At 52.2% G+C, this 23,950-nt stretch overlaps 1 protein-coding gene across 4 annotated transcripts in view; it reads right to left on the bottom strand.

The window, feature by feature from the left end:
• Positions 1-1,980: 1,980 nt before the first annotated feature.
• ZNRF1 (zinc and ring finger 1) overlaps positions 1,981-23,950 on the bottom strand; it is a 93,494-nt gene continuing 71,524 nt past the window's right edge. Inside the window, exons 2-5 of one of the 4 annotated variants that reach the window (XM_008689713.2) lie at positions 15,706-15,801; positions 5,914-6,019; positions 4,222-4,313; positions 1,981-2,654 (exon numbers count right to left, since the gene is read on the bottom strand). In XM_008689713.2, coding sequence (XP_008687935.2) covers positions 4,256-4,313; positions 5,914-6,019; positions 15,706-15,801 — 260 coding nt within the window. In that variant the 3' untranslated portion in view covers positions 1,981-2,654; positions 4,222-4,255. Of the gene's footprint in view, positions 2,655-2,685; positions 3,285-4,221; positions 4,314-5,913; positions 6,020-15,705; positions 15,802-23,950 lie in introns of those variants that run through there. The other 3 variants (XM_040633590.1, XM_040633591.1, XM_040633589.1) reach the window with 3 other exon arrangements.

Here is a 23,950-nt window from a genome sequence, read left to right as displayed (position 1 = left end):
ATCCTCTCTGATGAGCTGAAAGAACAAGCACACTGTTCACTGAAATACCAGCCCCTGAAGATTCAAGTGACTATTTTTGCCTTATTTGCTTTGTGTGTGTACTTTCTGGGGAACCATCTGGAATTGAGTTACACATTTCTCGACACCATTTACCTATAGAATTTAGCATCTATTTCCTAAGCATAAGGACCTTCTCCTAAAAACCTCAACACTGGTAAGTGGCTGCTAGATGAACGGTCTTAGTGAGGTGTTTCTGCCCAGGAAGCCCCCCAAAGTGAGCTGGGCCCTTAGTGGAGGGCGGGGGCAGAACCCACCTCGCAGTTTCTGCCGGTTGCCTCCCCTCCCGGACAGACAGCTTGGGAGAGCTGCCTGGAGAGAGCATGAATGACAGACCAGTCCTACCTGGGAAGCCTGGACCAGCCCCGTTCCACCCCCGCCGGAGGAGCCGGCAATCCGGGCGGATTCGGAGAACACTGCGGCCAGCAGAGGGCTGCCGTGCGCTGGGTGGGAGTGCAAGTCGTTGGGGGTGGGGACAGGGAGCAGCCCCAGGAGCCTGGAATAGTGCCCAGTGTGGGCTCCAGCCTGCCCACCGGGTCACGACCACTTGGATCACCCAAGGTGCCACCAAGGCCGCCGGGCCTAAGCCACCAAGATGGTCACAGAGGCCTCTGCCTGCAGGCCCAGGGGTCAGGCAAGGAGATCTTCAGGGCCAGCTTTGCTAGAGGAATTAAATTTAGAACAGGGAGACACAGTTGCCAGGCAGAAGCAGGAGGTGCTGTGAATAGAACAGTGCTCTTTGCAGTGACAGAACTATGAGGGAGCCGCTATGCATGCGCCAGAGGCTTTCGGGCAGATTCTCTGACCCTCACGGTGACCTCTGAGCTGGGCGACTGTCCCCACTCATATGTGGTCGAATCTGAAGTTCAGAAGAGCAAAGTTGTCGCCCCAAGATCATTCTGCCAAATAGAAAAGCCCACATGCAGACAGTTTAGAGCTCATGCTCTTGCCACCATGGGGACTGTTGCTCCCTGGGGTGGGGGGGTCCCCACCCCAGGTGGGTCTGACATGAAGGCCCAGGCTCAGACTCACAAATTCTTCTTTAGCATTTCTCTGAACATGCCGAGCGTGCTGGTGCCTTGGTTCCCATTTGCCCACTGGCCTGCAGTGCCCTCGCACAGCATAGGTGCCTTGGGAAGCACGTGAAGTTAGAGGACTGCAGAGCCAGGGTCTGGGGGAGTCAGGGCCCACAGAAGCAACAACACTCTAGAGGCCCGAGGAGGGGTGTGAGCATAGAAGCTTGGAGGTATCTCCCTCCAGAGCTTTCCTTCCCAGGCTCTGCAGGAGGCTCTGGAATGCCGCTCCAGGAGCCTGTCTGGCATGGGGACAGAGGCCGGGCATGCGCCGCTACCCCCTGCTCCGAGCTTCCCGCCCAGCTTGAGGTGTGCCAACTCTTGTGAGCCCGGAGTGGCTGGTTCTAGTTCAAGGGCTCTGAGCTGGCTCAGCCCCAAAGCAGGGCCTCTTTCTGGGCCTCAATGAAGCATGCCCATGAGTCAGCACTGAGAGGCAGACTGAGCAACAGGCAGGGCAGGACGGGGCGTGGGATGGGGAGCTGAGGATGAAGGCAGGGACTGGGCCGATACCTGGAAGAATCCGCATCCTTGCAGCCTCCACTGGCTGCAAGATCTTTTGCCCCCGCAGATCTTTCCTGAAGAGTTCTGTCACAACCACTCGGCAGGTGATGGCAGGTGGACTCCATGATGCTTGGGAGAGTCAGTAACCCGGAAGGACTCGGGTCTGACCTGCCAGGCTTCCTCTGCCCAGGCAGGACTGCTCTGAGGACCACTTCACACTCATGTAGTGCCAAGTAGCAGCCTGGAGGAAGGCTAAGGAGGTAGGTGAGGGAGTGGGGGGACAGGCCTTCAACTCCCACTTCCTGATTGTGTAACAATACCTCATTAAAATAAAGTCACACAGTGCAGCTTTTATTAGACATTTTAATACCATATCAAAACACCTTGACTAATGAAGAAAGCTTTTCCCCCAAGCTTTGAACATTTTTTTAAACATTTTATAAGGGTTTTTTTTTTTGTATTTTAATATATAAATACAGAAACCTATCTTGCATGGGCTGATGCCACGTATGAACATCAATGGCTAAAATGTTCTCAAACAGAGTGCCTGAAAACAGGGATAACTGTACATATTCCTTTAATAAGTCTTTTGTCTGTTTAAGTTTTCTGGAAAAAAAAAATCCACAAGGGTCTAAGAAAAATGTTCAGGCATTTTTGCAGGACACTTGTGATTGTTAAACCCTCTGAACTGACCAGAACCAGGAGAGAAGGAGGGAGAGGAAAAGGGAAAGGAGAGGAGAAGGTCCTTGATGGGTGCTTTTTGGCAATGAAATTACATATCGGGGTCCCAGGGGGAGAAAAGTGCAAAACCAAGGCAGAAAAATGGAGGGGGGAGAAAAACCAACCAAAAAAACCCACAAAAAACAAAAAAACCACCCAAGGCAGAGTGGTTGGTGACAGAGAGGGCGGCTGGGGGGCACCGGGCACAGGAGGAGACCGTGTGCCTGCTCCCATGACGTCAGAGCGCGCGGCCCCGTTCGTCTCTGTCACTGAGTGGGCTCTAGCTGGGCAGCAGACAGCAATCTGTAAACATCACGAGGGAAAACATCAGTCGACACTAGACTTTTTTTTTTTATATAATTTTCTTTTTTTTTTTTGTAAACACTTTAGACAGACCCACAATGCCTTTCAAAGGTGTAAAAGAAAATGCCCTTTCCCTCCTGGGATGAGGGGTGAGGGGAAGGATAGCAGTTGATTCTTCTCTCAAACTCGCTCTCATCCAATTTGGTGTCCTCAGGGAGAAAGGGAGAACCATTCTCTGGAAGTCAGTGCAGAAGGGGTGCCCTGTTCCCACTGGTGTCCCCAGCTCAGCTCTGCCCGTGTCGGATGCCTCCTCTCAGGAACGGGGGCTGGCTGTCCCTGTGTGGACCGGAACACGTAAGTCGCGCTCTGGCGGCCAAGGCCGGCCGCGTGCATCCCGCCGAGGCTGGCCAGGTGTCCGTGGTTCCGCTCTGGGGCCCGAAGCCAAACGTGCCGTCGGGGTTTGGACTCCCTCTCCGGCGCTGGCCCAGTCCCTCTGCCTCACTCTCACCCTTGCTTTTTCTTCTCCCCATGTCCTCAGTTTTTGAGGGGAAGGTAAAAAGAGCAAATGTCCCTGATTTGTCTGACATCATCAGCTGTTCTGGGAGTTTACTTGGAATAAATAAAATAAACCTAATGAAGAACAAAGGAAAACAAAACAAACAAAAACGAGAGAGAGAGAGAGAGAGAAGAAAAGAGGCCCCCAAACCTTTGGATGTAAGATGAGGTGGAGTCAGGGTTTTGGTTTCTCTGGGAGTTTTGTTTGTTTGCCAGAAAAAAGAAAGTGCCAGCCCAGAACTTGCAAAGGACAGGTAGGATGGGGGACAGGAGAGGATGGTCAGCAGAGAAGCAAGGTGCCCTGGGGAAGAGACGGGGAGTCAGACTGCATGGTTCAATAGGGGACCACGTGTGCACATCTGGTGGGGAAGATTGTGCCGGCCTGCTGCAGAGATTCATCTGGAAGCGCGGTGTGTGTGTGTGTGTGTGTGTGTGTGTGTGTGTGTGAGTGAGGCAGGTGGCCTGCAGGCGGGAGGAACCAGCAGTGACATGATCACGGATGAGTACCACAGAGGACAGTGTACTGTCCCACAAGCTGTCTTGTTTAATTAGTGGGATGTCCATACAGGGAGTGAGGTTATCCCTCTAGCCCCAAAGAAGCAGAGACTCTGAGAGGCAGGACTTGCCCTCACCACCCCTCAAGCACAAGGTGGAGTGGGTCACAAACCCAGTGTCTGGTCCCAGAGCTTGTGCTGCTGCTTCTCCCACCTGGCACATTTCACGGGATCCTTCTGAACCTTCTTCAGGGAGACTCACTTTAGATGTCTGGAATACACTGATCTTTTCCCAAGAATCTACTTTTACTGAGCAGGCTCTCCTTTATAACCTTCTGAGTTCGTATTTCCTATCCTCCCCTTCTACCACGCCCCTCACCCCCCAGTAGAACCACTAACTGGTAAAATACTCCCCTCTTGGTGGGGTGTGTAAGGGCAACTGAGCTCCCTATCTTCCAGGCCCCAGAGTCAACTGACCCCAGGCCTTGAGCCTGGAGCACCCCCAACCATGGGCTTACCTTTGAGAGGAGTCGGCAAGTGAGCCCAGCAGGGTCAGTCTGCGGGATGTTCTGGACAAGATCTGTTCACTTCAAACCATGAATCTATGCAACTGAGGCAGGGAGGTGGCAAGGGGAGACACGTTACTGCTGACCAGGCTGTTCCTTAGGGGGCATTCTCCAAGGGTCAGGCTTCTAAGCAGGGGTTTGCTAAATCTCACTCATGAGGACCTCAGGGGGAAAAAAGTGTGTCCCCAGACATCCACTTTTTGAAGCAGGAAGGAGAACACCAAAACTGATATTGGCTCAGCCTGAGGCATCAGCCTAGTGTGGCAGGCATAGGATTGGGTGGATCTGGGCACTTCAGGAAGCAGGGAGTATGGACCTGAGAGGGACTCAGGCCTCGCCTGCACGGAGCCTGGAGGGGGGCAAAAGCTACCAGGGAGAGGGTGAGAGTAGGAGGGCCATGCAGGCCAGTGAGCCCACCATCTCTTGGGCTTAAAGCACAAGGAGATGGGAACCAAGGCCCAGCAGGCTGGCTGTTGCTCTAGCTCTGGGGTCCTGAGAGCCCCCTCCTCGGTCACAGGGGCAGCCTTGAGGCTTCCTCCCTGGTGGGACTTCTCAGGAGACCCCCAAGCTCTACATGGCTTGGTCAGTTGTGGTCAGTGGATGGCACGGAGCCTTTCCTGGAGAAGGTGGGAAGGAGAGGACCAACCCTCTGGCTCAGTGACGTTGCTGGGGAGGGCCAGACAGAAGGCTGACCATGAAACCCTGGTCTCCAGTGTTTATAGAAAGGGCCATCTGAACCAGACAGAGAACAGAGATTGCCCTAAGACAGCTTTCTGATTTGTAAGCCAATATCTGGGTATTTCCAAACACAGGAACCAGGTAGATAATTTGCATAATTCTCCCCCAGAGCCAAAGATTTCCATCTTCTGGTCCTGAGTGGTGCCTCCCTGGGGCACTGGAGAAATCTGTGCTGGGCCCAGGCCTAGACCCCCTCCCCTGGGGCCGACCTCGAGCCTCTCGTGCACCAGCCACATCTGTGTGCCCGGCACCACAACTGCGTTGTGGTCAGTAGCCCGTGAGGCAGGCTTTGAAAAAGACTGTGTGTCCGAAGCAGCTCTGGGACTCGAGGAGCCAAGAGCAGATGGCACAGAGTGTCCTCCCATCTTGGGTAAGGAGGTGTCTTCTTTCTAGCTGGAGACAAGAACGAGGCTCGTGCTGGAGCCTGAGGACGACTCCCAGCCCTGCTAATTCTAGCAGCTTTTAGTGCCGTGGCTGCACAGGTCGGGGCTATTCCTGCCTCTGGCCCTCTGGGGAGAGAAGTAGGGGTGGGGGCAGCACACACACCCCTCCATGCTATCTCCCTGGCGCAGACGACAGTCCTCACACTGTGGAGCAGAGGGGCCCATGGAGGAAGAAAGGGCTCAGGAAGATGGATGCAGAACCCACCTTCCAGGTGAGATCCTAAGTGCCTCCAACCTGGGGGGCTCTGCAGGTCTCCCTGTCAGCCAGCACCATCCAGGCCATCAAACCAGAGACCTGCTCTGCCTCTGCCCTACTTAGAGCCCCTGGTGGGAGGAGAGGTCACCCCACAACAGAGGGGACCGAATGGCTAGCAAGGAGGGTCTCCCCTTCTCTCCCCCAGCTACACAGGAGCCCTCTGGGATCTCAGATAGGGCTGAACTAGTCCTGGTGGCTCTTTCATACCTTTTGTGATAAATGCACAGGCAGGGCAGCCTGGCTATCGTGTCCCCCTGAAGCAGCTCCTCCAGGCAGATCACACACTCACCCGCGTCTTTCGTCAGCACGTCATCTGCAAAAGGGGGGACAGAAGAGAGTGGGAGAGGGTCAGTCACCAGCAGACAGGTGGCACAAAGCAGGCACAGGTCTAGGAACTGGCTGGGACTGCTTGGGTCACCCAAAGTGAGCAAGGCTGTGTAGGCGACACAGGAGACCAAGGGGTACTATGACCTGAAGGCCCTCACTGCAGAGACAGGACATGCACACCGCACACCAATCATCTCAAGACAAACTAGGATTAATCACCAAGTAAGTGGCCAGGGGATGGAGGGTGGAAAGGGCTCCGGAGGAGACAGGCATGTAGCCGAGGCCAACTGCTTCCCTGGGCAGACCTTCCCCCAAACACACACGTGTACCAGGTGCACGGAGGTCCGGTTTGGCAAAGCACGGTGAGGGGGTGCAAGGAAAGAGGGAATGGAAGAGGCAGGAAGTCTAGCGACGGCTCAGGTGAGCACGTCCACAGCAGCACTGTTCACAACAGCTGACAGGTGGAAACCACCCCAGGCCCCTAGCTGGGAACTGGATTAACAAATGGGATCTCTCCATACAATGGAGTATCACTCAGTCGTGAAAAGGGACAGAGCACCGATGCAGGCTGCAGCGTGGATGGACTTGGAGAACATCACGCGAAGTGAAGGAAGCCAGACACAAAAAGTCACCTATCAAACGACGCCCTTCTATGAAACATGCAGCAGAGGCCAATCCGGACAAGAAGTAGGCCTGGGGCAGGGGGCAGGAGAGACTGAGGGGGGGGTGACTGTTTTATGGGTAAGGGGTTTTCTTTCAAAAACTGTTAACTAGACGGAGAGGGTGGTAGCACGGCATTGGGAAGGTCCTAGATGCTACTACGACTCAATTTAAAAAAGAAGAAGAAAGGAAAGGAAGGAAACTACTGCACATCCCAGGCCCCTCACACAGCCACGGCTGGAAAAGCCCGAAAAGAATCAGGGGAGCACCGTGGCTGGGGCAGCAGCCCCTTACTACATTTCTATGACATTCTGGTGCTGGCAACTCTGTGAACAAGCTGCAGTCTCAGGATGGAAGTCATAGTCTCACAGGGGAGGCGGACAAGAAAATAGACATGAACAGCACACGAATTTCTAGGAAGCCTTATGATGCATACAAGCTCAGTTACGAAGGTATGGCTGATGCCCTACCAGGGTGGGGACCGTTCAGGGAAGGGCATTTCAGGCAAAGGGAACAGTATCCGTGCACTGGGAACAGCACGAAGTTTGCTATGGTGTGTGCAGAGAGACGTGGGGCCAGAGTGGGGGTGGGGGTGGGTGAGACCGATACCCCCAGGACGAACTCATGTTCTGCACTGCTGCCTCGGCTTCATCTGGTTCACGGCGAGGCCCTGGAGACGCATTCCAATCACAGCTGGTCTCTGCTGACTCCTGGAGAACGGGCTGGAGAACGGGCCGGCAGAGCTCAGAGATGGGGAGCCCACTCTGGAGGCCAATGCAGCAGTGCAGGAGGGAAGGACTCGGGGCCTGCACTAGCCACGGGGGCAAGGAGGGATGGATGGCTCACGCTCGTCACGAGGAGAGGGGACCCAGGAAGAGGAGGACAGGCATGAGAAGGGAGTTCAGAGGTGGGTGGGAGGCACTGACCAGGCGTCTCCACTGGGACGCACTAAGGAAACCTCCAGGAGTCCACTGGAGTCCAGATCTGGGGTTTAGAAGAGAGATGTGGGTGACAGGGGTAGAAGTGGGAGAGAGATTCAACTGAAATTCAAGAAGGCAGAAGACAGAACACAAGGTTAACTCTAACATCTGAAAGGCAGGTGCAGGGGGAAAAGCAGCCAAAGTTACTCAGAAGTTCCCAAAACCACAGGAGAAATACCGAGAGTGGGGTTATGGATGTGAAGAAAGGTGAGCTGGGAGCCGGATCAGTTCCTCACTACTGATAGATCTCACTGGTTCTCGAGCACTGCCAGTGATACATACTGAGATCGTGAGTGTGTGTGTGCGCACGCGTGTGTGTCAATTTCACGAGCAAGGCAGGGCATACGTGTTACTCCCATTTTGCCAAGCATCTTGCCTAAGTTGGGGGTCCGTGAGTGGTAGTGCAGGGCCTGGAACCCTTCACTTGGTGCCCCCCTCCCTTGCTGTTTCTGGGTACTCTGATTATTCTGGTGGGAAGGGAAACATCTGGGACCCAGAAAACGAGGCTTCTTCATGGCCTAGAGAGCTAAAGTGCCTCAAAGCTTCCCATCAGGAACCCTGAGGAAAAAGCCGAAGACAGGACCAGTTCAGTACAGACGTTCCTGTGCACAGGAGCTGTGAGAGAAGTCACTCTCAGCTGCCCGGCCACGACAGCCTGGGGTCATTTCCTGCTAACATCAGGCTAACTAACTTACAGGCCCACCTGAAAGGGTGACGAGAACAGAAACCAGATGGCGCATCATCAGTCGGCCACTGGGGTGTCACCTCAGACTCCGAATGTGGCAAGTGGTGGATCAGTAAAAGGGCGTGATCCCATTTCCTAAAGCACCCGATGCCCTCCATACTGAGATAAGTGTGCATCTGAATGTTCGTGTAAGCACAGAAAACATCTGGGAGGATCTACACGTCAATGGTGGAGGAAAGGAAGACTAGAAGCAAAATGTTTTTATGTATTTTTAAGATTATTTGCACACGCATTACCTTTAGAATTAAAAAACCCAAGAAGGCAGTGCACTGGTGTTTTTGTTTGGCTCTGAGACACATGGACAGGTGAAGACGGAGCCGTGTGACTAACCAAGTGCAGGAAAACACAGACGCCGGTTGGGTGTTCACAGAAAACCCTCAACCTCTGCTGGATGTCTGACATTTTCATAATAAAGCATTGGAGGAAAACCCCCCAATAAAGATGGGAGGAAAACCAGTGTGGCTTTGAGAAGGCAGAGCCGCGCTGCAGATATTCCTGGGCGCTGACTTCTGCCCTCTCGGCCTCAGGTGTCTCATTGGTAAAGTGAGTTTGGGCCCAGCTACCTCTCATGTGCTTCTCTCCACACTTAGGGATGAGTTTCTAACCTCGCGGTGCAGTAAGTTTACAGACGCCAAGTCAGTGTCCCTTGCATGCCCCCCCTCCCCAACCGGCACCCCAGCTGTGAGGCCAAGGGGCGGGTTAGAATTCCCTTGGGTCCCAAATAGCTTCCTGCCCGGCCAGCTGTGCTGTCCACCTGCGCCGGCTCCAGGCCAGGGCACACGTGACAGAGATACGGAGTGGGAGCTGGGAATGGAGGTAAGACTCGAGGTTTGCTTCGTCAACAGGAATGGACTCAACCCTCCTCTCTCTGCATACTGGATGTCACCACGGGAAGCGGAGGGCGTAGGAGACAGAAGGCACAAGGGCGGTCCTTTTTTCTTACCAAGGACTCAGGCTTGAGCACATGAAGGTCAGATGCATTTTCTTCCTAACAATCAATTACCAGCACAGAACACTCTGCGAGGCACATTGGCAAACAGCGCCGTGCTGCGCCTCACCAGCCAGCTTGGGGCTGCAGCACGGGTGGGAAGAAACTGTGGGCTGCCCCACCCCGGCTGGCACACAGTGGGGAGCACATTTCACTGGGGCCTAGATCCTAGCTGCAAAAGGGGGCCTGGAGTGGCGAGGGCAGGGAGGAGTTAGAGGCCGGGAACCCGACAGTGTGGGGAGGCCAGCGGTGTCCACACCCAGCGCGGTGCCCGGGGAGAGGCATTCTTCCCAGAGCGGAAAGCAGGAGGTACACAGATCCGGTCACAGGCCTGAGTGGGCTGAGTAAAACTTCCTGTCCCAATCCCTGGAGCTCTGGAATCAGCAGCCTATCAGTCCCTGGGAGCTCAGCAGGGGAGTGGAAATAACTGAAACTGATGCCTGGCTATCAACAGGTTCCTACGGGATTTCCACGGGATTTCCATACTCTTCCTGCAGGAGGCTGCAGTGTTGGTGTTGGGGACCTCCAGGCCCGAAGCCAAGGACCCTGGGCCTGGCACAAATTGAGGCCACCTGGTAGACACAAATGTCCCTTGGCATCCTCAGGTACCCACAGGAGGGGGTCTCAATGGATGCTGGTTGACAAGAACACATTAATGAAGCTCTGCTTTCTGCCTTTTTCTTACTGGCTCCTAACCACCAACCCCCGCTCCCCTGCCCCGGGCCCCACTCCACCCAAGCTTCCTGATGCCCTGTGCAAAGCCAATGTCACTGCCCAAGCGGGACTTTAGAAGTGTTTGGTCTGGCTGGGGGTGGTGCTAAGTGATGCCAATGCCTGTCCCTCCAACTAGACCAGGGAGCCAAACTAGAGGCAAAGCTCTCTGGTGCCACAGCGTGGGGAGGGGGCGTGGAGGGTGATGCCTGGGCAGGGGCTGAGGTGGGGCAGCGGTGGGAGGTGACTTGCATACTTCTGTTCCCTTCCTGAGATACAGGGGGAGCACTCTGACAGCTGCTGTTTGTCACAGAAAGATCTAGGAGGAGAAAAAGTAGGCTTCACTTCTTTGGGGCCAGCTGTATGCCAGGACTTCACAGAAACATCTCAGTGAATCCTAAAGATCCTTTGGGGGGGGGCAGTGTCTCTGAATCAGCTCATGTAACTGGTAAGTGGCGTTCCCAAGACAAGTTCCTTCTACTCGGCCACCTTACCTCCTTTCTTTAGAAGACCAGGCAATAGGGTCTTTTCCCTATGGGGCTGGAAAACACCATCCAACTCACAGTTTCAGATCCTTCAATTCTTGTAGAAATGTGCACGTGGGGCCCAAGAAGGAGGAGCCTAGATGTAGGGAGCTGCACTGCTGCCCTCTGAGTGCCACTGTGAGGCTTCGCTGCCCTGTGGAGAGCCCCGGCTCCCACATTCCCCAGGGGACCCACAGAGCCGCTGGCGTCATGGAGGGGGCGGGAAGGCCCAAACAGCTGCGGATCCATTTCTGCCAGCATCCTGGGGGGCAGGCTGAAGTTGGTGCAGCTTGGAGCCCCCAGCTGAGAGCAGGACCATACACAGTGCATTTCCCCTGGTGCCTAACAGCAGTTAAGGCCCTAGTGGGAAGGAAGGTAGGAGCCAGAGGGAGAACCCCTAGCAAATGACACAGACTCCGACTCCACCTCCTGGCCTCATTTCCAGCCCAGGGCAGCAGAGCCTGGTCCTGCAGCTTCCTCAGCAACATGCAGAGCTGCCGGCCCGTCTCCTGGGGGCTGGGGAGGGGCAGTGCCACCAATGCCAGGTCTTGCCAGCTCCCTTCTTGGGAGATCTCCAGGAAAAGGGGCATCCCCAGGTTATGGAGCGTGCTCCAATTGTTTTGGTGGATTGGCTGCAAGGATGGAAGCCCAGAGAGGTCAGCCATTAGAGCTCAGGCCTGGAGGGCTTCATCATTACTGGGGCTCCCCACGGGGACCCCACTCAGTCCCTTCTCCTGTAGCCACCTGATCGCGGTGTCCCCACTGTGGTGAGCCCCTGTGGGTCTCCTGCTCCCTGACTCCTTACTCACCCTGCTGGAGCTCCCTCCAGCCTTCCCTCCTGTAGGAGGGACACCTCTGAGTCTGGCACTGCTGCAGCATCTAACACTAGCCCATGGCAGGGCCCCACTGGGCTGGGCACACTCCTCGGCCAGGACCTGGTTCCTCCAGGGCTAAGAAAAGGCACTTATATCCCAACCACAGGGTCTCAGCAGGGACGCAGGCCAAATAAGCACCATTCACACAAGTCTGCTGGCTCGGGTTAAACTAGCGGGAGATATTCCTGCTTTTAGGAGAGTCAGATTCCCTCTCCTTTAAAGAAACTTTGTGTGACACACAGCATTTTCAGAGCCCTCAAGTTGGGGGAAATGACTTCTGGCAGAGAAGAAGAGAGAGAGAGGTTAGGACCTAAGAAGCAGGGCGTGGGTCAGCCTCCAGAAGAGAGGTGAACATCTCCTGAAGCCGCTGTGATAGCCACCAAGCTCTCCTTAATACTGCTGGCAAAGGAACCCGAGACACCCCAGAATCTCCTGGGGCCACGGACCTCCTGGTTGGTCTTGGAATCAAGGCCCCCTAAACTTTCCATGGACAGCTGGCCATCTAGCATGTTCTAGCATGCTAGTATTAGGACTCTCTTCTGTTCACAACAAAATCAGGTCCCCAGCCCATCTCAAGGCTCATTCTGCTAGCTGAGCAATGTGAAGGTCAAAATTTGACTGCAGATTCTTGAGGGCGAGCTCCCCGGTCTCAGAACTACAAACAGATGTTGGAAAGGGAGAGAAATTAAAGGCGCATTCAAGCTCACTGCATTTACCCACAAAAGTGGGACCCACCAACTCCTCCCTCATTTCCTAGGGGTCCTAAGTTCAGAGCGGCCCGTGGATGAGGAGAAGGAAGGATGGAACATCAGTGCCCTAGGGTCTGGCACCCTCCCTGCACCCTCAGCCTGGGGTAGCCACTCACAAGCCTTCCTAGGCAGGTGCTTACCCTGGGAGCACCAGCTCCTGCTCTTCACATTCCTCTTGAGCACTGGGTAGACCAGTTAAACTAGTCTTGCCTTTCCTAAGTTGGCTTTTTTTTTTTTTTTTTTTTTAAATCTGGCAGGCCGCTACTGGAGGCTTTCCAACCCACGGCTCAGGCCAACCCTCATAATAAGAAAAATACTACTTTCTATCTGCCTCATTTAGGAGGTTTCTACTTTTTTTCCTTTGGTGGTTAACTAAATTTCATCTTATATAACCACTGTAAATTTTCTAGAAATTTCCCCAATTAGTGCCAGCAATTACAGAAAGTGTGTGTATGTGTATGCAGATGAGAAATCTCCAGGGGAGTGACCAGGAGTTCTGGTGAATCTTCATGAAAAAACAGCACTTTGCTCTCTATCCACTAAGAAAGACTCATCTTGCCCATTTTCCAGAAGATTCTGGGAGCTCCACACTTGACAGACTCTTTAAGTCTCCTCACATTTCTTTTTAATAGAAAAGATAAAGTGAAGGTGGGGAGGATGGGATGGGTGGGGAGAAATCATGGGTAAAGTATGTTATTGGCAAAACCAAAATAAACACCCAGAGGTCCTGACTTGGGTGGCCTATGGCCCCTGAAAGGCCTGTCCTTTATGTGAACTAGAACAGGCCCTAGACCAGCTCTGAAGACTTTCACTCCACACACACACCCGAGGTGGCAAACGCCTTCTCTTATTTGGAAGGTTCAGACGTCTTCAGCAAACAGAGACTGGCTACTGGGAGCCCAGCCATGAAGGCAGTAAGTGTCCAGAGAGAGGCCAGCCATCATTTCTGAAGCATCTTCATGGCCTTAAGTCAAATTCCACTGACAGGACCAGATGTAACATGCCTCTCCTTGCCTCTGCTGGGAAGGATTGGCTTTTGCAAAAGAGAACCTTGAGTTTAAAGCCTCTAGTTTACACACACACACACACACACACACACACACACACACTCACTCTCTCTCTCTCTCACATCCTGAAGGGGTGGTTTTCAGTTAGAGGAGGAGGGGAAAATGGGACCAGAATGGGAACAGCTGCAGTTCTGTCTCAGGCTGGTTGGCCAACTTCTTCTTCCTCTAAGGGGATTCTGACTCTGAGTGTGACTTCTGTGGGTGGCACAGGCTCAGGCTGGGCTGCCAAGCCGGCTCTCCCATGGAAGTGAAAGGGACAGGCAGAGGGGGCCCTGCCCTGACTGTGGGCAGGGAGGAGAGCTCCGGGAAGCACTGGGCACTTATAAGGCCCTCACCTTCTCTGTTCTTCGAATGGGGCATGTGGGTACCTCTCACTCAGGTGGCCCCAAGAGCGCTCTGTCCTCCACAGCTGCCCTTGCAAAGTTCTCCCTGATGATGTCAAGAGCTCAGTCCTCTTGGATGGAGCCCACTCTGAGGCTGCTTTGTGTTCTTGACAGCAAGGCAGTGTCAACAGAGAACTCTCCCCAGCCACCCACAGGACAAAAAGCGGTCTTCATGAGGGCTCTGCACATGTGGAGAATAAGTGAACACAGTTTCTGAGGCCATGGCTGGGGAGGGCTGTGGGCCATGGGAGAAGACACGTCTTCCTCCATGGTCCCAGGCAGAGACGAGGAGCAGAACAAAGTGGAGCTGGAGCACCGTTTACGGAACGTACACTGACGAGTCTGACAGGACGCCCAGAGCTCACATGACAATGTTTCACAGAAGTGGCAGCAGTCAATGTCCAGGGACAGGGAGAGGCTGTCCCTGGATAGAAGACGGGCTTCCTGGGCACCAGGTGGGAAATAAAGGGGAAGGAAACGCTGGGGGCAGAGGGAGGACCACAACTTGCTCTGCAGCCGGTCCTCCCACCCGAGCAAAATGACCAGACTGAGGGTAGTTGAGACAAGAAGGTAACTGGCCTGCCCACACGCATGCAGGGTCTTTCGGCTGAGCTAGTAAATAAGAGATAAGAGAATAGTAGGGTGTGTTTTTAGGAGAAGGAGTAGATCAGATTTGTCAGATGTACTTTGCAGGAACAATCTGGAATCATCAGGCCTCCCTAGGCTAATGCTGTGTGGAGCCAGGAGTGTATCTGGGTCTGAGGAGGCAGGAGGCCAAGGACAGCTCTGGAAGGAAAGTCTACTCAGGAAACTTTCGTCGTCAGGATGGGGCTCAAGTGATCCCAGGCTCACCTCCCATCCAGTCCACAGACTGAGAAATCACAGAGTTCATCCCCAGCACTGCTAGGACTTCAACCCCAGAAAGCAGCCCTGTGACAGGGCTGGAACACACCCCCCTCAGATCCAGTGTCTGTTCCTGCAGAAGATGCATTTCTCCGGTGGACAGGGTCCGAAGACCAGAGTAAGCACACAACAGTGGCAGACCAGAGTGCTGCTGGTGGCCCACGGTGCCCAGCACTAAAGAGAGGTCAGTCCACTCTGGAAAATGACGAGCAGAACCCCACGCATGGGCTCACATCCTTGAGGGTGACTGTCTCGATCGATGCCAGCTGTAACTTCCTGAGCACTGACCGTGTGCCAGGCTCTGTATTGAAAGGTTTGAGAGGTAAATATCTTACTTTATTCTGATAGAAATCCTAAGAGTCATGTTGCTGACAGTCCCATTTCATGGACCAGAAAACCAGGGCTCTGCTAAGCTGAGCAACTTGTCTAAGACTGTACAGTGAGTAAGTGACGGAGGCAGACTTGGACTTCAGATCGGCTGGGTCACAAATCTTTACCCACAGCATACCAGGCTGATGTGGACACTTCCTTCATCCACAGAGGTACCGCGTTTTACGGGATGGCCTGGCCTGGTGATTCTAGCCCTGCTGCACTCACTGCTCAGCTCTGAGGCAGCCTCCAAGGTAGGAAGCAGTGTGGCCTTGGTGGACCGACTAGGTAGCAGGTCAGCATTTTTAATCCCTGAAGGGCGTCCACTTACTGAACTTATTCTGCTGTGCACACCAGCGGCACAGGTGCCTTCTCCCCTGAGGAGGTGGCGTTCCCCCCGAGCCCTCTGTGGGCAGGTGTATAAATGGGCAAAGGCTGCATCTCCCAACCCGAGGTCCGAGGAACTCAGGGGCAAAAGGCCTACCTGACAACCAGAGAGACTGTCCGGTGCAGTGGGCCTGGCCCCTGGGCCTTCCTTCCTGTTCTACTCTGCTTCCTCCCCAGCTGCTGCACCAAGACTCTGTGACCAGCCGATGCCTCAACGCTGTGCAGGCATCCCCGCCGGAGAGCGCGGCGTCACGCTGCCCAGAGCCACGTGAACTCGAGGCTCCCCCCGCCAAACACCCTCACTCGGAGGCTCCCCCCGCCAAACCCTTACCGTTGTAGGAGAGGCGAGGTTTGCTCAGACACATTATAAAGTGCATTTCCATCTCATCAGAAGCCACAGACTTGGAACAAATGGGGCACTTGAAACCTGAAAGAGAGGAAAACAGTATGAAATGCTTCCTCCAGACCAAGCACACCCACAATCAACACAGAGGCCCTTGGATAGCTATGGCCACGTGGGGTCAGAGTCAACATGGAGAACTGCAATCTAGATACACCCGGTCTCCCCTTTACTAATTCTGTTATTTTACCACAGCCTCCCAACTCCCACTGTCCGGACAGTGCTGTCCCTGCCACAGGCCCCTGGGCAGCGAAGCTTATCAGAAGGCACTGGCAGCTGGTTTGAGTATTTACCTTGAGACCCTTTCCCAAGGGGGTCTAGTGGGCAGCAGGAATAGGGAGGAACGCAATCAAGGCAAACAAATCATCAGCCTTTGAATAACAAAGCGTTTAATGCCCTTCCTCCTCACAGCCCTCAAACCACTTGGCTGGGCCACCTGTGGGAGGAAGCCCTACCGCCAGGTCAGCACCTCCATCCCTCCCCCGGCTCCCCCACCCCCTGGAACCAGGTAGCACCTCCCTCCCTCACCCAGGGCTCCCGGCCTCCCTGTGGCTCAGGCAGCTGTCCTCTGAGAGCGTGGAGCAGCAGGGTGGCCCTCCGGAGTACTCCCAGATGCCATGCGCGCCTTGGCCATATGCCACTAGGAGTAACAGCTGTTGCACAACGCCCGGCGAACACGGGGTGGTGTGACCCTACTGTCCCGCTACCAGGGGTGTCTGGACTGCTTATACATCCAAGCAGTTTTGTCAGAACTGTACCAATATTGGAGATTTCCACTGAGAATCTTCTGAGCTGAACTCCATTAAGCAAACCCAGTTCCCTGACTTATTTTCAAATGATCGGTTATTTTCCATTCTACCAAAAAGATCTATTACCATTGGAAAGTTATTACTTATTTGTTCACATCAAATTTCACACATTGCAGCTTCCCCCTTCTGTGACTGTAATTCCTACCCACCCAGCCTGGATCTCCTAGGTCCAATACAGCACATGTAAATCTTGTGAAAATTTGACTCTCCTGTTTACTTGTCAAAGTGTTCCATGCACAGTTTCACTGGATATTGGTAATATCTGTTGGCAACATTTCCTATGAAACAGACAAAAGGCAGAGGACTTGTACTGACTGTTAGCTGCTACCGGACAGAGGAGGAGGTCACACCTTTCTTCCCAGGGCCTTGCTCATTCTCTATGGAAACCCTGGACTTTGACAGCTGCAGGTGCGGAGACAGGAAGCAAGCCAGCTCCTGTGTTCCATGTAAGGCACAAGCACTTTGCTTAAAGTCTTCTCCAAACTCTGCTCTTTTCAGTGATAATGAACTACAGGACCAGACAGAAAATCCAGGGCCTGGTTAACCTTGGACAAAATGGACCTCAGACTCCGTGGCATAGTCCCCATTCCTGACCCCTCCCCTCCAAGATCATGAGCATCCTGTGTCTCAGCTAAAAAGTCTTGCAAGTGCTATCAATCCAAGGATTCTGGCCAAGCTTTGAGTGAGGGCTGTACTTTCTGATCTCTGGGTGGTTATGAATCCATCAATAACAAAACCAGAAGACTGAAAAGAAACATGGTGGGGGGAGGGTCCATCCTCAGTTTTCTGGCAAAACCAGATCTCAAATGTACCAGGCTGATTCTTTTCTAACCCAGTTTAGAAGTCTACAGACCCAGTGTGACACACGTGGTGGACAGGTGAGTAATGAACTTGAGTATCGTACAACGAGGATGTCTCCACATCTACCCTAGGTCCCTCGGCAGCCTTGCCTCTGCCCTCATGTGCGGGCCGTGCAAATAAACCAGTATTAAGTAAGATTTCACAGAATGACCAGCCACTGGGAGATTGTCTCATTTTCTTCAGGAGATTCCTCCTTTTTCTGACTCAAAAGATCAAGGCTTTATGATACCTTAAATGACTATAGGACATTTCTCATTTAAATTTATTACGTTAGCACCCTGTCTGCAGGCTGAGGGCTCAGAGCTGAGGGCAAGCCAGGGTGGCTGCTCTCTGGATCAGCTCCTCCAACACCAGGCCTCGATACAGTCGCTGGGGGTGCTAAAGTGAACTGTTACTACTGATAAAAGGTCTTACGCCTCGCATTACTCACTTTTCTGATAACCTAGAACAGACTCATGGTCATCACTATAATAGCACCAATCACCCCTGCATCCCAACATGACTCCTTGAATGCAGGACAGGGAGTCGAGTTATAGTTGAGGTACTGGGAAGCAGGCCACCCAACGAGAAGGTCTACAAGGAAATGTCATCGGACATTTATGTCCTAGAAAAACAGACCAAGGTGATACTCCCAGGTTTAGGCCAGTGCCCTCATTGTAAAGAGAAAGAGGTCTTGAGGAAGACTCGGGCTCAAATACTTGAGGGGGCGGGGCTGAGACCAGTCAGATTTCTTAGCTGGTCATCTAAAGTCCTTTCCATCTGGGAAGAAGGAGCCGACTACACATGTGATATTGTGATTTACAATAAGAACTACGTATTTGGTCTTCGTCCTGTTTTTGGCACAGAGTTCCTAACACCCTGGGAATTTCCTAACATAATAAGACCAATAGTATTTGGTCTTTTGTCACTGGTTCCTGAAATAGCTCCAGAGCCATAAGGTGAAAGGAATGTCTTGTTGTTCATAACAAGTCCCTTTCAACCACACCAAAATTTATGTTAATGAGGTGACTTTGGGAAAGTTCCCTGGTAAACTAAGCATGGGGGTTAGTTGTAAGAACAAACCAGCTGATTAGAGGGTCTAAACTTTTGGTCCTCCTCCTCAACCTCTGGGGAGGGGAGGGAGCTAGAGATGGAGTTCAATCACCAATGGCCAATGATTTCAACAATGTTATGCCTATGTAATAAAGCCTCCATAAAAACCCCAAAGGATGGTGCTCAAAGAGCTTCCAGGGCGGTGAACACATGAAGATTCAGGAAGGGTGGTGCTCCAGGACAGGGCATGGGGGCTCCATGCCTTGTCCCCTACCTTGACCTCTGTAACTCTTCCATCTGGCTGTTCCTGAGTATATCCTTTTATAATAAAATAGTAATCAAGTACGTGTTTCTCTGAGTCCTGTGAGCTGCTCTGGCAAATTAAATGAACCCGGGAAGGGGGTCATGGGAACGTCTGATTAAGAGCCAGTCAGGCAGAAGCAGAGGTGACAACCTGAACTTGTGTGGGGTCTGACGTGGAGGTAGTCTTGGCGGACGGAGCCGTTAACCTGTGCGGTCTGATGCTTTCCCCGGGTAGACAGTGATGAAATTGGGTTAACTGCTTGGTGGTGCTGGGAAAACACCTCAGAACAGCGTTTTAAGAAAGAGGTGGGTTGGGAAACGTTACATTGGGAGAGGAAGCACCACTTGCCTGACCTTCCTCTGGAATGGGGGTGGGGTGGGGTAAGGATCAAAAAATAACTCAGGGTCTATTACGTGAGTGGGAAATGACAAGATGACCTGGGTTTTCCAGCTTCCAGATACCTGGGACCTCCGTTTTCTCATTGGAAAAAAAGAGGACTTTGCCTCCTTCTTGCAAGGATCAGGTGAGGTAAGAAACCTGAAAGCACCCAATGAAGAAGCTAATCAAATGTATCATCAAGCCCGGCAGCACTGAACGAGGAGGAAGGAAGAGGAGGGCTGGGCAAGGATTTGGGGGGTTGGGAGATGGGGGTGGCAGAGCAGGAGGGCACAGAGGACACAGGTCACGTAAAGTGTGCCGGGAGCAGGGGCAGTGGCCATCTCTACTTGTCCCATCTGTTTCCTCAGAACTTCTGGAGCACCGTGCATGGTACTTCCCATACTGCCCGTGTGGACCGAGGCTCCCCGTTCAGCCTCTGTGGCTCCCACTCTTGCACGCGATGACAGACAACAGCTCACATGTACTGAGCCATTACTGTGACCAGCCACCGGGCCGTATGTGTCTCCTCATTTACGAGATTATGGAGCAGGTACTGCCGTTAACTCCACCTCGCAGAGCTGGCACACAGCACCCAGAAGCCTGAGTGCACCACGTGTGCCCTGCTTGCCGAGCTGTGCGACAGGCGGGCTGGTCTAAGGAGGAACCGTTCTATGGCCAAAGGAACATAAACGCCACACAGATGCTGGGTATTACTAAAGAGTAACTTCAAATCCTCCACATTGTCCCAGCATTTTCTTCTGAAGCACTGTGGGCCTGGATTATCCCATAAACGGAAACAATTGAGAATTTTTTTCTTCCCGGGCATTGTGTTAACATGGAAGGACAGAGCTGTGCTTTCTGCTTGGCACCAAGCCAGTAGTGCCAGAGTTTGCAAATTACCTTTTAAATAGAAGATAAAGGACATGAGGTAAGAGGGCTGGAAAAACAAGGAGAACTAAGGGTAAAAAACTTATGTCCCCATGTCCCCACCTTCTTTCCTGAAAGGTCATGGATGATCAAGAAGGATGCTACCACTCTACTGCCCCAATCTTTTCTTGTAAATGTCCAGCCACGATTCAGCATCAACAGCCCTACGGAATGATAAATACTATGATCTTTATAAGCTATCTGAAGGTTAAAATGTCTAGGAAATTCTGATCCCACTTTGGAAAAAAGTTCAAGCCAATTTAAAGTCAGCCCTGTGGACAAAGACCAAGGTCCACAAAGTCACCCGATCGACGAGATTGAGTCAAATTTCAGAAGAGCCCTTCATCAGCACTCAGGAAGTGTGTATAAGACATGCTTTCTTTTCCCTCCTGAGAAAGCTACAGGTAGAGCCTTTGGGACGCTGCCTGCCTGCGTGTGAGACCTGACCGCCCAGCGCACCCTGGGAGCTGGGAGGCAGACGGCACGCACACCCAGCCGCTTTACCTCTCCCTATCTTATTTGCTGTCAGAGGCAGCGCCCTGCACGTGCTGTGTGCCACTGTCAGAGTGAAGTGCCGGCTAGCCCTGGCTTGCGGGCCAAGTCCGACAGCGGTTCCTCTAAGCCGTCATGTGCTCCCACCCGGCTGTGGCAGAGGCAAGGGAGTTATAGGGTTCCTAGACCTTCTCTGCCAACCTCTCAAAATGAGGAAGGAAGGAATGACAGGGCACTGAGGGGAATGTGTCTGTAACCCCCCAGTTCTGCACCGGCTGGGCTCTACCAAGCAAACGCTGCTACAGGATTCCCCCACCCCAATCTAGAGGAGCCCTTCTAATGGGGACCTTACTTCTGTTCTTTCTCGTCATCAGAGCAGCTCAAAATTATACAGCCAGATCAGCCCACGAGAGTGTGATCAGCCAGAGCCCAGCTGCTTCCTGTCTTTCAACAGCGGATTACGTAAATGGGGGAATCCTCAGCTGGGCTACAAACCAGAGCTCCTGGGAGAAGACAAACCCCTACTCGCCACCCAGTGCAGGGCCTTGACCGCTGTAACCCCAAGGTCAGGGTAAGTCCACTGGTAGGCAAACCAAGAGACCCTGGGAATGTGCACATAGTCATGTATGGTAAGCATCTTCCTGCACCCGGGTCCTTCCCGGACTGACAGGGCAACTGAGGGAAGGCAGGAGCAACTGGCCCAAGTTACCATCCTCCCAGTCCTCCACAACATTCATCTTGGGATGTCAATCAGTTTTTCTCCTTTCCCAAAACTGCAACCTTCTCCTTTAAGACCTGATTTCTCGGGCGGGACGTGTGCTCCGCATGTTGCCCCAGTTCCCTCCCTGACCCTCCCTCCTATGCTGATGCGCTATTTTAACGATGCCCCAGTTCTGCCTGTCTCTGGGATCACCTAAAGGGAGAAGAATCTAAAGCACCAACCAGGGAAAAGGAAGCCAGGCCGTCCAGGCAGGCCCTCCTGTCCCGGGGAAGAGGGGCTGGTGTAGATTCCCCTCACCCAGGGGCTCAGAGAGAACCACCCTCAACGCCACATCCCTACTGTTCAGTTCCTAGTTTCCAGCCTGGATCTTTCCCTCTCACATCCTGTGGTGCTTGTCTGTGAAATGACACTTCACTAAATGCATTTGGTAAAATGGGATTTTTAAAAAAAGATTTTATTTATTTATTGAGAGAGAGAGAGAAAGAGAGAGAGGGAGGGAGGGAACACGCACAACTAGGGGGAGTGGCAGAGGCAGAGGGAGAAGCAGACTCCCCGCTGAGCAGGGAGCCCAATGCAGGGCTCGATCCCAGGACCCTGAGATCACGACCTGAGCTGAAGGCAGACACTTAACTGACTGAGCCACCCAGGCGTCCCTGTAAAATGGGATTTATTACAAAAGAAAGATGAAGGGGAAACATGGGATGACTTTCTTTGACATTTCTATATTGCCGAAGAGATGTGTCCCCAAGAGCAGAGGCTGTGGATATCACATTCTTCACACATACTTTCCCGCCCAACCCCTGAGAAATAAGTGGAAACCAATGCACAATTTATGAGATGGTAAGGCACTCTTGCCTGGAGAACATTCTGGACTAGGAAAAGGCCCAGCAGTTCTGACTTGCTTCTTTCAACACCTCTCTTCTGGACTCAGCCTCTGCAGTTCCATTCCAGGGACTGAGGCTCACCTGTTGCCTCAGGAGCCAAGAAGATTCTCATAAGTGGATATTAGAAGACAGCCACGCTGACACCTAAAAACAGTTTAATGTGTATGTGTGTGTTTGTGCACGTGTGTTTTAACATGTCTGTTGTCATGGTTAACTCTATGTGTCAACTTGGCTGGGTCATGGGGTGCCCAAATATTTGGTTAAACATTACTTCTAGGTGTGTTTGTGAGGGTGTTCCTGGATGAAATTAACATTCGAATTGGTAGACTAAATAAAGCAGATCGCCTTCCCCAATGTGGGTGGGCATGCCCCAATACACTGGAAATGCTGAACAGAATAAAAGATGGAGAAAAAGAGGTTTTGAGCTGTCTGCTTGACTGATCTGGGACACTGGTCTTCTGTCGTCAGACTGGGACGTAGAGTATTGGTTCTCCTGGTTCTCAGGGCTTCAGACTCAAACTGAACTAACTCCAGAAGGCGTTCCTGGATCTTGAACTTGCAGATGACAGATCATGGAATTTCTTAGTTTCCACAACCGCATGAGCCAACTCCTTACAATAAATCACTTTCTCTCTCTTTCCCTTTCTCCTTCCCCCCACCACTGGCTCTGTTTCTCTGGAGAACCCCAATCAATCTATTTACTAAATTGCCAAACAATAAAATTTAAAAGACTGGCAACATCAAGTGTTGGCGAGGATGTAGAGCAACTGGAACTCTCAGGCATTGTTGGCAGGAGACATTTTGGGAAACGGTCTGGTAGTTCTTTATAAAATAAAACATATACCTGGCCTGGCCTAAGCAACTCCTCCTTTACATAATTAGCCAAAACAAATGGAGACTTATGTCTACAAATAGATGTTTGTAAGAATTTTCATCACAGCTTTATTCATAACAAGCAAAAACTGGAAATAACTCAACTGTCCATTAACGGAACGGGTACACAAACTGTGGCATGATGGAATACACTGGAACACTACTCAGCAATAAAAAGCAATGACTACTAATACATGCAACCACATGGATAGATATTAAAAACATGCTAAGGAAGGACCCAGAAGAGCACATATTATGATTCCAAATGTATGAAGATTTACAACAGGGAAAACTCTGTAGTGGAAAAAATCAGAACAGTGCCCATCTCTAGGAGGTAGGAATTGGGCAGAAATGAACTGAAAAGGGGATGAGAGACCTTTTCGCGGTGATGAAATGTTCTATATAATGAAGAGGGTTTGGGTTACACATATGCATGTACATGTCAAAATTCAGTGAAAGTACACTTAAGATTTGAGATTTCATTGTTTGTAAATTTTACCTCAACCAGAAAAAAAACTAAGCAAATACTGAAATGTAGCTAATGATATACAAGCTGAAGCATTTAGAGCCACATGTACTGACGTGTGCATCGAAATGAAATGCATCAAAAAATGATGCATAAGTTAAATTTCTTTCCGCTTTTCTGTACGTTTGAAATTTTCATCATAAACCACCAAAAAAAGTATCAAGCAGTGGTGTGTGTGTGTGTGTGTGTGCGCGCGCGCGTGTGGGCACACACTAATTCAGCCACAGCAGGTCAAGGAAGGCCCCTCCGAGAGGGAGATAGGTGCCAGAGAACTTGGTGTGTTAGGACAGTGAGGGTCAGGTTCACAAGCACAGTAAGTACCCGGGGTGGCAGGTGACAGTGGGGACATGCTCTCTTACTGTCTATGCT

Source organism: Ursus maritimus, unplaced genomic scaffold (genome assembly GCF_017311325.1).
Source record: "Ursus maritimus isolate PB19 unplaced genomic scaffold, ASM1731132v1 scaffold_19, whole genome shotgun sequence".
NCBI lineage: Eukaryota > Metazoa > Chordata > Mammalia > Carnivora > Ursidae > Ursus > Ursus maritimus.
The sequence above is the reverse complement of the archived record's forward strand: the minus strand, read 5'-3'. Positions and strand labels throughout refer to the sequence as shown.